Source organism: Callithrix jacchus, chromosome 1, assembly GCF_049354715.1.
Source record: "Callithrix jacchus isolate 240 chromosome 1, calJac240_pri, whole genome shotgun sequence".
Lineage (NCBI taxonomy): Eukaryota > Metazoa > Chordata > Mammalia > Primates > Cebidae > Callithrix > Callithrix jacchus.
The window spans coordinates 128,841,150-128,855,773 of NC_133502.1; the positions used below are offsets into that span (position 1 = coordinate 128,841,150).

At 39.4% G+C, this 14,624-nt stretch overlaps 1 protein-coding gene across 4 annotated transcripts in view; it reads left to right on the forward strand.

Annotated features, from left to right (window-relative positions):
* The window catches only part of MTAP (methylthioadenosine phosphorylase), an 81,633-nt gene that overhangs the window by 42,886 nt on the left and 24,123 nt on the right, over positions 1-14,624 (forward strand). For all 4 annotated transcript variants that reach the window (XM_054256725.2, XM_035306696.3, XM_054256727.2 and 1 more), the window contains exons 6-7: positions 8,647-8,886; positions 13,647-13,769. In XM_054256725.2, the coding sequence (XP_054112700.1) occupies positions 8,647-8,886; positions 13,647-13,769 (363 nt within the window). The remainder of the gene's footprint in view (positions 1-8,646; positions 8,887-13,646; positions 13,770-14,624) is intronic.

Sequence of the window (14,624 nt, forward strand, 5' to 3'; positions counted from 1 at the left end):
CTTGATGGGGATAGTGTTGATTCTGTAAATTAGTTTGGGCAGTATAGCCATTTTCACGATATTAATTCTTCCTAACCATGAACATGGAATGTTTCTCCATCTGTTTGTGTCCTCTCTGATTTCGTTGAGCAGTGGTTTGTAGTTCTCCTTGAAGAGGTCTCTTAAACGTTCCTTGTGAGTTGTATTCCAAGGTATTTTATTCTTTTTGTAGCAATTGCGAATGGCAGTTCGCTCTTGATTTGGCTTTCTTTAAGTCTGTTATTGGTGTAGACGAATGCTTGTGATTTTTGCACATTGATTTTATATCCTGAGACTTTGCTGAAGTTGTTTATCAGTTTCAGGAGTTTTTGGGCTGAGGCAATGGGGTCTTCTAGGTATACTATCATGTCGTCTGCAAATAGAGACAATTTGGCTTCCACCTTTCCTATTTGAATACCCTTTATTTCTTTTTCTTGCCTGATTGCTCTGGCTAGAAAGTACCTCACATTTCAATACTGATGTTGAATGTAAATGACCTAAATGCTCCACTTAAAAAAAATTGCACAATGGCAGAATGGATAAAAAGGTACCAACCAAGCATCTGTGGTCTTCCAGAGAGTCACCTAGCACACATGGACTCACATAAGGTAAGGGAGTAGAAAATGCTATTCCATGTAAATGGAAACCAAAAGCAAGTAGGAGTAGGTATTTTTATATCAGAAAAAAACAGACTTTAAAGCAACAACAGTTAAAGCAAAGAGGGACATTATGTAATGATAAAAGGAGTAGTCCCAACAGGAAAGTTTCACAGTTCTAAATATATATGCACTTAACACTTGAGCCCCCAAATATATAAAATAATTACTAAGAGACCTAAGAAATGAGATAGATAGCAACACAATAATAGTGGGGGATTTGGTATTCCTCTGATGGCACTGGACAGGTCATCAAGATGGAAAGTCAACAAAGAAACAATGGATTTAAACTATAACCTACAATAAATGGACTTAACAGATATTTACAGAACAATCTACCCATCAACTGCAGAATGTACATTTTTTTTTATCAGCACATGGAACATTCTCCATAATAGAACATATGATATGCCACAAACAAGTCTCCACAAATTTAAGAAAATCAAAATTATATCAAGTACTGTCTCAGATCACAATGGAATAAAATTGGAAATTAACTCCAAAAGGAACCCTCAAAACTACAAATACATAGAAATTAAATCTCCTGAATGATCTTTGGGTCAACAATAAAATCAGATGGAAATTAAAATATTCTTTGAGCTAATGATTGTAGTGACAACTTATCAAAACCTCTGGGATACAGAAAAAGTGGTGCTAATGGGAGAGTTCATAGCATTAAATGCCTACATCAAAATGTCTAGAAGAGGGCAAATAGACACTCTAAGGTCACACCTCAAGGAACTAGAAAAACAAGAACAAACCAAACCCAAACCTAGCAGAAGAAAAGAAACAACAGAGATCAGAACAGAACTAAATGAAATTGAAACAAGAAAATACAAAAAATAAATGAAACAAAAAGCTGATTATGTGAAAAGATAAAATTGCTAAACCATCAGTGAGATTAACCAAGAAAATAAGAGACAAGATCCAAATAAGCTCAATGAGAAATGAAATGGAAGATAACAACCAATACCACAGAATACAAAAGACTGTTCAAGGATACTGTGAATGGCTTTATGCATACAAACTAGAAAATCTAGAGGAGATGGGTAAATTCTTGGAAATATACAACTGTCCCTGATTAAATCAGAAGAAATGGAAACCCCAAACAGACCACTAACAAGCAGCAAGATTGAAACAGTAATTTTAAAAAATTGCCAACAACAACAAAAAAAATCCAAGACCAGATGGATTCACAGCTGAATTCTATCAGACATTCAAAGAAGAACTGGTACCGATCTTACTGAAACTTCCAAAAGAGAGAGAAAGCAGGAATTCTTCCTAAATCTTTCTATGAAGCCAGTATCCCCCTAATTCCAAAAGCAGAAAGGAACATAACAAAAAAAGAAAACTACAGGCCAATATCCATGATATACATAGATGCAGAAACACCCAACAAATTACTAGTTAACCAAATTCAGCAGCCTATCAAGCTAACACACCATGATCAAGTGGGTTTCATACCAAAGATGAAGGGATGGTTTAACATAGGCAAGTCAATAAATGTGATGTATCATATAAACAGAACTTGAAACAAAAATTATATGGTCATCTCAGTAGGCAGAGAAAAAGCTTTTGAATTTGACACAATCCTGCATCTAGTTATAATTAAAACCCTCAGCAAAATTGGCAAAAAAATAGACATACTTCAAGGTATGTCATCTATGACAAAAAAAAAGTCATCTATGACAAACCCACAGCCAAAGCAGTGGGGAATGGACACCCTATTTAACAAATGCGTGATAATTGGCAAGCCAGATGTAGATGAAAAATGAAACAGAATCTTCATCTCTTACATTATACAAAAATAAGCAAGATACCACCTTAGTCCTGCAGAATGGCCCTAATTAAAAAAATATATATATAGATGTTGGTGTAGATATGGTGAAAAGGGAACACTTCCACTACTGGTGTGTGAATGTAAAGTAGTACAATGGAAAACTGTATAGCGATTCTTTACAGAACTGTCATGTGATCCAGCAATCCCACTCTTGGGGGTCTACCCAGAGGAAAAGAAGTCATATGGAAAAGACACTTGTACATGCATGTTTGTAGCAGGACAACTTACAATTGTAAAAACTATGAACCCAACCTAAATGCCCATCGACCAATGAGTGGATAAAGAAAATGTGGTATATATATATACATTATGGTGTGATGGTTAATATTGAGTGTCAGCTTGATTTGATTGAAGGATGCAAAGTATGATTTCTGGGTGTGTCTGTGAGGGTGTTGTCAGAGGAGATTAACATTTGAGTGAATGGGCTGGGAAAGACACACCCACTATTAATCTGGGTGGGCACAGTCTAATCAATTGCCAGCATGGCTAGAATATAAGCAGGCAGAAAAATGTGAAAAGAGAGACTGGCCTAGCCTCACAGCCTATATCCTTCTCCTGTGCTGGATGCTTCCTGCCCTCGAACATTGGACTCCACATTCTTCAGTTTTGGAACTCAGACTGGTTCTTTTTGCTCCTCAGCCTGCAGATGGCGTATTGTGGGACCTTGTGATCATGTGAGTTAATATTTAATAAACTCCCCTTTATATATCTGTTCCACTAGTTCTGTCCCTCCACAGAACTCTAATACAGATTTTGGTACCAGGAGTGGTTCTAAAGGAACAGAATATTAAGGATGGAGTTCTTTTGTTGGTTTGGGGGGTTCTGGAGTTGGCTGCTTAATATGATTAGACCCAAAGATGCTAAGGCCTCTACTTCTAATAGTATGGAGAACACTGATAGTCCTTGACTTGAACTGTTTAGAGAGTTACGCAAAATAAATGCATTTGATACTCCTGATTCATCATTCGTGAGAGGCAAGGAATCTACATAATACCTTTGACCATATGTGGAGAACCAGGGAACACAGTGAAGCTGGTTGGTTGCTCCTAAGTTCAGTGGACAAAGTGATGAAGAAAAATAATGAACTCAGGGATTCCATCTCCCAGGTTCAGAAGCAGATACTGAACTTCAAATATGCTAACATTGCGCTGAATGAGAGTCTTATCTCCTCTAGAGAAAGAGCTGAAATTGTGGGAAAACAGACTATCAAGTGAGTGGCTGACCTGCAATGAAAGGTACATGCACAGCCTCGCCATATGTCTACTGTTAAACTGAGAGTTGATTGAAAACAAATGATACCCTGCAACTTGGAATTGGGATGTGTGTGGGGACCCTGATGAAGCTGGGGTCACTGAGTTTGTAAACTCTGATGAACTTTTTTTGCCAGAAGAAATAGCTTTCTCATACCCAGAAGTGGCAACATCCTCTCCCTGACCTATGCTGCTATCATCAGCCTTTTCACCTTTGTCTGAGGAGATACACCCTGCACTGCCTGAGGCAACAGTGATGGCCTCCCTTGAGGCAGTTGCCAGATAAGATAATGTTGATTCTTCCCAGGAGCCACCCCCAAGACCCCCATTTGCTTCTAGACCTATAACTAAAGTCCCCATAGGCCCCTAGAGGTGAGGCTGAGATTGTTACACATAAGGAGGTGTTCTACACTCAGAACCACTTGGATTTTCCAATTTATATAAAGAGAAATCTGGAGAACAGGCATGGGAATGGATACTAAGGGTGTGGGATAATGGTGGAAAGAACATGAAGTTGGATCAGGCTGAGTTTATTGATTTGGGCCCACTAAGTACAGACTCTACATTTAATGTTGCAGCTTTGGGAGTTGGAAAAAATAGTTTACTTGCTTGGTTAGCTGAAATATGGATTAAAAGATGGCCCACTGTGAACAAGCTGGAAATATCTGTTCTACCTTGGCTTAATTTAGAGGAAGGTATCCAAAGGCTTATAGAAATTGGGATGGTGGAATGGATTTATCACTTTAGACCTACTCACCCCTGCTGGGAGGGTCCAGAAGATATACCCTTGACCAATACCTTGCAAAATAGATTTGTGGGGATAGCATCTGCATCTTTGAAGAGCCCTGTAATTGCTCTTCGCTGCATGTCAGATCTAACTTTGGGAACCACAGTCACTCAACTACAAAATTTAAATGCAGTGGGAATAAGTGGATTCCCAGGTGGCAGGGGCCATGTGGTGGCACTCAACCATCAAAGGCAAGGTGGGCATAGCTACTGTAATGGGCAGTAGAGGAAAATGGCACTCAGAATATTCTGACTCATGTAAAGCTCTGACATTGGCTGATTAATCACAGCATTCCTAGAAGTAAAATTGATAGGAAGCCTATTGCATTCCTACTTAATTTATACAAGCAGAAAACTTCTAGGTCAAATGGACAAAAGACTAATTTGAATTATAAAAATAGAGAATCACAGCCCCTCAACCAATTTCTAGACTTGAGCCAGTTTACAGATCCAGAACCCCTTGATTGAAGTGGGGGCTGGGTTCCCTTGAGGAAGGATCCCACTATATTAGTGACAATTTATGCTGTGAATATTTCTCCCATCCTTCCCCAAGGAGACCTCCAGCCTTTTACCAGAGCAACTGCATTGGGGAAAGGGAAATAATCAAACATTTCAGGGACTTCTGGACACTGGCTCTGAGCTGACGTTGATTCCAAGGAACACAAAATGTGATTATGGTCCTCCAATTAAAGTAGGGGCTTATAGAGGTCAGGTAATTAATTAATGGAGTTTTAACTTAGGTCTGACTTACAGTAGGTCCTGTGGGTACCCGGACTCATCCTCTGGTCATTTCCCCAATGTCAGAATGCATAACTGGCATAGACATACTTAGCAGCTGGCAGAACCCTCACATTGGCTCCCTGACTGGTAGAGTGAGCACTATTATGGTGGGAAAGGCCAAATGGAAGTCATTAGAGCTGGCTCTACCTAAAAAAGTAGTAAATCAAAAACAATATTGCATCCCTGGAGGGATTGCAGTGATTAGTGCTACTATCAAGGACTTGAAATACACAAGGATGGTGATTCCCACCACATCCCCATTTAGCTCTCCCATTTGGGTCATACAGAAGACAGATGGATCTTGGAAAATGACCATGGATTATCATAAGCCTAACCAGGTGGTGACTCCAGTTGCAGCTGTTGTACCAGATGTGGGTTCATTGCTTGAGCGAAGTGACACATCTCCTGATACCTGGTATGCAGTCATTGACTTGGCAAATCTTTTTTTCTCCATTTGTTTCCATAAGGCTCATGAGAAGCAATTTGCCTTCAGCTGGCAGGGCCAGCAATATACCTTTACTGTCCTACCTCAAGGGTATATCAACTCTCTAGCTTTGTGTCATAATCTTATTCAGAGAGACCTTGATCGCTTTGTGCTTCTGCAGGCTATTATACTGGTCCATTACATTGATGACAGTATGCTGATTGGATCCAGTGAGCAAGAAGTAGCAAACACAATGGACTTATTGGCAAGAAATTGGTGTGCCAGAGGATGGGAAATAAATCTGACTAAAATTCAGGGACCTTCTACATTTTTAGGGGATCCAGTGGTGTTGTGGGGCCTGTTGAGATATTCCTTCTAAGGTGAAGGATAAGTTGCTGCATTTGGCCCCTCCTGCCACCAAGAAAGAGGCACAATGCCTGTTGGTCCTGTTGGGATTTCAGAGGCAACACATTTCTCATTTGGGTGTGTTACTTTAGCCCTCCTGTCAAGTGACCCAATAGGCTGCCAGTTTTGAATGGAGTCCAGAACAGGAGAAGGCTCTGCAGTATTTCCAGGCTGCTGTGCAAACTGCTGTGCCATTTGGGCCATATGACCCAGCAGATCCAATGGTACTTGACTAATATAATGGAATACTCTCAGCCATAAAAAGGGAAAAAAAATAATGGCACTGCAGCCACCTAGATGGAGTTGGAGACCATTATTCTCAGTGAAGTAGCTCAGGAATGACAAACCAAACGTTCCCATTTGTATGTGGGAGCTAAGCTATGGAGATGCAAAGGCATAAGATTGGACTATATACAAAGGCAATATAATGGACTTTGGGGCCTCAGGGGGAAGTAAGAGAGGAGGGTCCTGGGTGACAACTGCATCAAAATATCAGAAATCACGCTAAAGAGCTTACACATATCACAATAAACACCTGCTCCCCAAAAACTATTGAAATGAAAAAAAGCCTAGTAATAGTGGTTTCCCTTGGGAAGGGACAGTGGTTTTATTATTTAAGTTTTGCACCATGTACAAATATGTGTTCCAAAAGCAGTGTTACTTCTATTCATTTTAGGAGTTAATCTGAAACTCATGAAAGTCCTGACATTAAATCTATTTAGTCTGGTGATCTAATATTGCTGGCTCCTTGGTGAGGGTTGTGGTAGTTTCAATATCACATCTGTCTAGTAGTTCACAGTACTTACATGAAATAAGAAAATGAAATCATTTTAACCCCAGACCTGGACCTTGACCCTGTATTTGGTATTTTTGCTACCTTAAGATAATGTTAGCTATTCTTGAGGGAGTGCAACATGCTAGTTCAAGCGGCCAACACATATTCATAGCCTCCATTTCTTCTTCCTCACAAGCATGATTCCTATCTCCCAAAGTGCCAGAGTGGTGGTGAGGATTTAATTATCAAGGGCCATTCATTTCTAGAAGCACTCTGAACTTTAGCTAAGACATACAGCTCAGTTATTCAAGATCTTTAAAGACATTATTGAACTAGCAGGAGTGGGCTTGGTATGTCTTAATTTTGGGGAAAAAAGAGGAGGTAGAGATTTAGGCTTTTGCATTTATAACATACATTTTTTAGGAAAATGTGTTAGTTAAGCAAAATTTTGTTTTCAACATTTGTAAGATAAACATGATGTAGCGTCAACTGTTCATTGTCCATAGCTTGCTAAATTTTGAGTTGTAAGGCTCTTGTTAAAATTCTGTTTTCCATTGCAGAGAGGCACAGTGTAAGTTATTTTTTAAAGGAAATAGGTTAATTTGTTTATGTGATGAACACATGTGCAGGTAAGACTTTACCTAGATTGGAGACTTTTACTTTGAGTCACTTTACTTTATTTATATAGTATCCCTGTAACCTTAGCCAACTATGTGTAGAAGCTGCCAGTATTAATAATCGTTAGAAGACCAGCTTACCATTTGTGCATACAGTGTTTACAGCATATGTGGCATGCTTCTATGCTGATATATACCTTAGTTCATTTACTATTCCTCATAAGTTTGAGTTATGCATTACCACTATTCTCAGTTTATACTTGAGAAAACTAAGGCATACAGAGATTAGATTATTTTTTAACAGTGCTTCAGTAACTTAACAGCTAAGTTGAAAAGACTTTTTTAAATTAAAAGTGTACATTGAAGCATGAGCTAAGAAAAAGTGAAGTCAACTTGAAGATCAGATGTACAGTATTAAATAAAACACTGGAGAAAATGATCAAACTTTTTAATGATGTTTCTAAAAATCCATGCCTACCCTTGCCACTAAAGGAATTACAAGATGTTTGTCCCTGAACAGAAGAATATTGGCACAACTCTGTGGAAAGGCAGTAGGCAAAAGAGAAATCACTTTCTAACCAGAAAAAGCTCTTTTAAAAGTCTTCAAATTCTGTAGTTTTAAAAGTAATGAGAATTAACTTAGCAGAAGCCTGGAAATAGAACTCAACACACCTGTTTGAGAAGATAAGCGACGACAGACACCTTAGCTTAGCCTGCAAGGCTAAGGCTAAGGCTAAGACTCAAGTCTGTATTCTCAAGCCAGCTTAGTCTCTTAAAGTTGTTAAGAAGCAAATGAGATTAAAGCATATAGACAAATGCCTGGTGAGTAGAAAGAGCTCAGTGCTTGCTTGTGTAGCTATTAGTTTCTATGTGCAAATGGCTAGGGGAACAGAGGATTATGTAAATGAGAAAGGGTCCAGAAAACACCCTTCTGTGGTCTTCTAGGTTTTTTTCTGAGAGCCTGGCAGATACTAGGCATTTATTATACTGACAGATCATCTTTAAGAAATTAACTTGTTAAACATTGGAGGAAAATGCAGCCTTAAGTTGTACATGTACTTGTATGTTTTGAAGTTTCTGGTTTTTCTTTTATAGGTTCTTATAGAGACTGCTAAGAAGCTAGGACTCCGGTGCCACTCAAAGGGGACAATGGTCACAATTGAGGGACCTCGTTTTAGCTCCCGGGCAGAAAGCTTCATGCTCCGCACCTGGGGGGCAGATGTTATCAACATGACTACAGTTCCAGAGGTGGTTCTTGCTAAGGAGGCTGGAATTTGTTATGCAAGTATCGCCATGGCGACAGATTATGACTGCTGGAAGGAGCATGAGGAAGCAGTAAGTAGAATTCCCTTCTGAGCACATATGGTGTGGGTTTCTGGGTGCCAATAAGAGGGTGTCTTAACTGTTTATTTCTTTTACACTAGTTTCTGAAAGTGCCTTTCTACAAGGTTTGGAAGTTGTCAATATTTTCTATAGGTCCTATTGGAAGGTAAGAACAAAGATCATAGGAAAGAAAGAGATGCTTTTACCTAAGAATCAACAGTGAGTATTACATTGTAGGCATGTAGATGTGTTGGGAATCATCCTGAGACTTGGGCCTTATCTTAAGGATATAGGTATATTTTGATTGCCAATTTCTTCTGATATGCCACTGGTTTTTGTTTTCAAAAACCCTTTCCTGGTGAGAGGGTTGTATGATTACACCCATCTATTTAACCTACCACGGCTGGATCCTATGTTCAGCATAGAAATGTGACAGCAGGCCAGGCGCGGTGGCTCACGCCTGTAATCCCAGCACTTTGGGAGGCCAAGGCGGGTGGATCACGAGGTCAAGAGATCGAGACCATCCTGCTCAACATGGTGAAACCCTGTCTCTACTAAAAATACAAAAAATTAGCTGGGCATGGTGGCGCATGCCTGTAATCCCAGCTACTCAGGAGGCTGAGGCAGGAGAATTGCCTGAACCTAGGAGGCAGAAGTTACGGTGAGCCGAGATCACGCCATTGCATTCCAGCCTGGGTGAGAAGAGCGAAACTCCATCTAAAAAAAAAAAAAAGAAAGAAAAAGAAATGTGACAGCAAACAGACAAGTCCTTAAGGAGCCAGTGTTCTGTTATGGGAGACAGAAGTCAAGTAAACCAATATAAGAAAGCTAATGGTTATAAAGAAATAGAATGGTGAGGTAAAAGGGTATCTATTGAGTTGGCCAGACCAAATATTTGTAGTATGAGAAGCCTTCCTGTTTTAAGTGTGATGGGCAAAAAGGGCATGATTGAGTAGAGTGGAAAGGAAAGAGATGGGAGAAGGGAGAGAGAGGAGGGATGCAATACGGCAGAGCCAGGCCATATAGACTGTGTTAAGGGTTTCAAATGGAAGGTCAGTTAGGGGTTCAGGCAGCGAAGGCAGTAGGATCCAGCTGGAATTTGAGGACACTGGAAAAATGAGGTCAGCTTCCAAAACAAATACTTTCCTTGTGGAAATGTTTAAACATCTACATAAGTACAGGGTGGAGTATAATGAATTCCAGGTACCCATCACCCAGGTTCCACAATTGGCCATGGCCAGTCTTATGTCATACGTATGTCCCTACCTATTTCTGTCTCCCTGGCCCTCATCTTGAAGTTAATCTTTTCCTAAAGGGTCTTTTTAAAAATTAAATTATAACCATACCATCATTGTACAAAAATAGTGATATTAATTTCTTAATATAATCAAATATTTAGACTATTGATTTTTCCTTCAGTCTCATAATTTTTAACCATTTGATCAAATCAGAATCCCTTACAATCCATACGTTGAATTTTAATGAAATGCCTTTTATCACAATCTGATTTTCACCTCCTTCTCTTTGTATTCCTTGTGTTACTTAAAGAACATTTGTCCTGTCATTTATCTCATTTTAAGATAAAGAAAAGGACAAAACTGCAGTCACTTTTGAAGTAAGGAAAAAAATTAGGGGTGACCTTTCTAACTGCATTTAGGGTAAGTGACATCTCCAAAGAGGCCTTTACCACCATTTTAGAAGTTGTTTTATGATCTAATTTTACATAAAACTGGGTTAGATCTTCCTGCCACCTGTCCATCCATGTGTACAGTGTTTTGGGTCGTAGATGAACACAGGTTCTTTGTTTTTTTGTGAGTTCCTTATGATGATTCCTCAGTGTAATAAACTGCTTAGTACTGGGATGCCTTTTCTGTAAGAGATTTGCCAATTCTTACATTAAGTCACAACATAATATCTTATTTGGCAGCTTTGGTAACCTAAGGAACAACTCAGCCTTATGATGTCAAGAAGCTGCTTCCAATTAGTAGGAAATTCCAGCCCCTGCCACACCCTGAGAGCAGTTTGCTTCCTGCCTGTGACTTTCTGCTCAGTCTAATAACATATGTCCCCTCCTTTGTAGAACCAGCAGTGATTTCCTTTAGTAGCCAAATGAGGTTGGAGAAACAGTCAGCTGGAGCTACTTTGTTGAAAAGCAGAGAAACTAAGCTCTATAAATGGTAAGGCTTGAAGATAGTGTTAAATACCACAAGGAAGGCACAGATAAAGATGGCATTATTTCAGCCAATCGTGTGTGTCATTGTGCTTTGTGCAGATGTGCAGCCTGGCATGGCAAGAAGGGTTTGAGTTCTATAAAGCCGTCTTCAGATTCCAGTTGCTCCATTTACTTGTCACACTGGGCGAGTTATTTCAGTTGTTTACTCTTCTGCAGAATGAAGCCAGGGTTCTGGGTGAGAAGTGGAAGTTGTTTAGTCATTATTATTCTGACCTTGAAGGATTACTGGAAGAATTAAACCAAATGATATATGTGAAACAACTAGTATAGTGCTGGCTCATAGGAGGGTGATTAACAGATGGTGGCTCTGATGGAGTGGGGGCCTGAGAGGTAGCATTTGAGCTGCACCTTGAACAGAGGGTTTATTATGGGAAGGTCAGTAGGAAGGACATTTTGGGTGGAGCCCAACAGCTGGAACAAAGAGAAGGGACGTCAGTGTCTATACAGAAATAATCACTCACAGGAAAAACATATAAAGAAATGAGTAAATACAAGGCAAATTTCTTGGTTGCTTCATGTCTCTGCATTCAAATACTCAGCTTAAAACATATCATTTACATGTACCTGGCAGACACCCAGCCTGTCACTGCTTTGTGTTCCCCTAGTAGTGTGAATGCCCCTCTGCTACAGTGTTCATCATTTTTTCCTAAACACATCTTGGTGTTTTTGGGCAGGATCTGGACTATACTTAAGGAAATAGAAAGGTGTAATCATTATGGCCCTGAATGTTGGATTTCTTCAAAGCATAGTAAGGCATGTCAAGTACTCTATCTCTGATGGTAATTTTATATTCACTTTCTTCAACTTTTTCTTAGGAAGCTATTTTAGTCATATACAAAAGTAGCCAATAATACAAATGTCCATGAATTCAACATCTAGCTTCAACCATTATATTAACTTAAAACCAATACAATTATTACTTCCATCAGTAATTTTATCCATAAACACTTCAGGAGGTATCTAACATGACCAAATTATCATTTTCATTCTTCAGTAATAATTCTTTAATATACCCAGCCAAAATTTAAATTTCTAGTTAAATGCCTTAAAGTATTTTGTTGGATGCAAACTTTTTGTGAAGGAGCCCAGTCATTTGTCCTGTTGAGTTTCCCATAGTCTAAATTGCGGAAATCATCTCCTTAGAGTAGTTTAATAGGTTTCTTTATCCTCTGTATTGTCTGTAAATGGTAGCTAGATTTAGAGATTCGATCAGATTTAGGTATCTTAAGGTAGCATTTTATTTTTCCATCAGGAAGCACATAATGAGTGGTTTATTTGAGATTTTGTTTGTTTAGTTCTGTTTGTGATGTTAGCAGCCAATCCATTAACTCACTGGGAGCCATAAAAATGGTGGTATTTTAACTCTATATTTTTCTTTATTAGCTGGAATAGTTTTCTAAGGAGAAACAATTCTGTTTGGTTATTCATTGTAGCAATAGTTTTAACACTGTAATCCATTTGACTGTGGACATGAAGAGAACAGCCACATCTTTCTAGACCATACTAACCCATTATTCATCTGAGATATTTTCTCAGATACCATATTGAAATCTGTATTAGTCTGTTATCACGTTGCTATGGAGAAATACCTGAAACTAGCTAATTTATAAAGAAAAGAGGTTTAATTGGCTTATGATTCTACAGGCTGTACAAGAAGTGTGATGCTGGCATCTGCTCAGCTTCAGGGGAGGCCTCAGGAAACTTCCAATCATGGTGGAAGGCAAAAGGAGAGTGAGGCATCTCACGTGGTGGGAGCAGGAGCAAGAGAATGTGAGGAGAGGTGCTATACACTTTTAAACAATCAGATCTCACAAGAACTCACTATCAGTAGAACAGCACCTGAGGATGCTGTTAAACTATTCATGAGAAATCTAACCTGGTGATCCAGCCACCTCCCACCAGGCCCCACCTCCAACAGTTCAACGTGAGATTTGGTGAGGACACAGATCCAAATCATATACAAATTCATCAGTGCTTTTCAGACATGTCACTGAGTTTCTCTAGGACCTCCCTGCTAGGACTAAGACCATCTTGATAAATGCAGAGCTTAAACTCAGAGGATTAAACGTAGAATAAACAGACTTCACAAGTCAGGTTTTTCTTAGTCTGTCTGGACTGTTGTAACAAAATACGATAGCATGGGTGGCTTCTGAATAACAGAAGCTTATTTTTCACATTTCTGGATGTTGGAAAGTCCAAGATAAAGGGACAGGCACATTTGGTGTCCAGTGAGAGCCTGCTTTCTCAGAGACAGCCATCTTCTCACTGGAACCTCACAAGGTGGAAGGGCCCCTCGAAGAATGGCACTGGGGCCTCTTTTGTAAGGTCACTAATCCTATTCATGAGGACTCTGCCTTCATAACCTAATTGCCTCCCAAGTGCTGAACTTCCAAATACCCTACATTGAGGATTAGGTTTCCACAGATGAATTTGAGGGGGACACAAACATTTAGACCATAGCCAGGCTGGAACTCAGGAAGATGTTTTATGACAAGCAGTGGAATTTTGTAAGTAACCTCCGGTGCTGTTATTTCTCTAGGTTTCGGTGGACCGGGTCTTAAAGACTCTGAAAGAAAATGCTAATAAAGCCAAAAGTTTACTGCTCACTACCATACCTCAGATAGGGTCCATGGAATGGTCAGAAACCCTCCATAGCCTGAAGGTAAGTGTCAGCCATGTGCAAGCAGGCCTGTCCATAGACCCTCCATTGCCTTCTTTTCTTATTCGCATTTCACCTTTGGTCCTCATGTATTTTATGCCAGCTTAGATGTTTTCAAAAAGTTTTTGTGACATTTGCCATCATACCAACCACTTGTGAAATTGAGTAGTCATATTTTCTGGCTGGAAATGCAAGACTATTGAAAGCTGGGGTTGAGAGAGTTATATTATCTAGTATACCAGGTTCTTCACATTCTCCTGCTCTGTAATGTATCCCAAAGTCTTCAGAAGATTGATAGTGCTTTTTCTGCATATTGCTTACATTGTTGACAAAGCTATTTTCTCTTTGGCAGATCCATTTAAATTTGTGGCAATTCTTTAAAGCCAAAACTCTTGACAGTAGTACCAAAATGGTGCCAGAAAATATCTGCTTAAGGTTAAACTTGCATCACACTAAAACAGTACTTAATGATAAGCATGGGATGGTTGCAGGTGGATAGCTTTCCAACTCTAGTGTTAATTCCCAGAATATAATTTAAACGGACTGTTTTTCAATCAGTTTAAATTATATTCTGGGAATTAATACTAGATGTTGGAAAGCTATTTTAGAAAGAATTAATACAAATCCCTCGGTGTTGCAGGATTTGTCTTTGGGCACTTTGTGACTCTTAACCACATAAGTAAAGACTTGCCTCATACTGATCAGATACTGCATTCTCCTACTATCCAAAGAGACTTCATACCTTGAAGTCTCGTAGAATACACCTGTAGTTTTGGGTCTTCTGGCAGTGGTGGAGAGAGGATTTGAAAGGTTGATGTAAGCCCTCCCTACCTGAATTACTGCCTAGGAGCTCTGGAA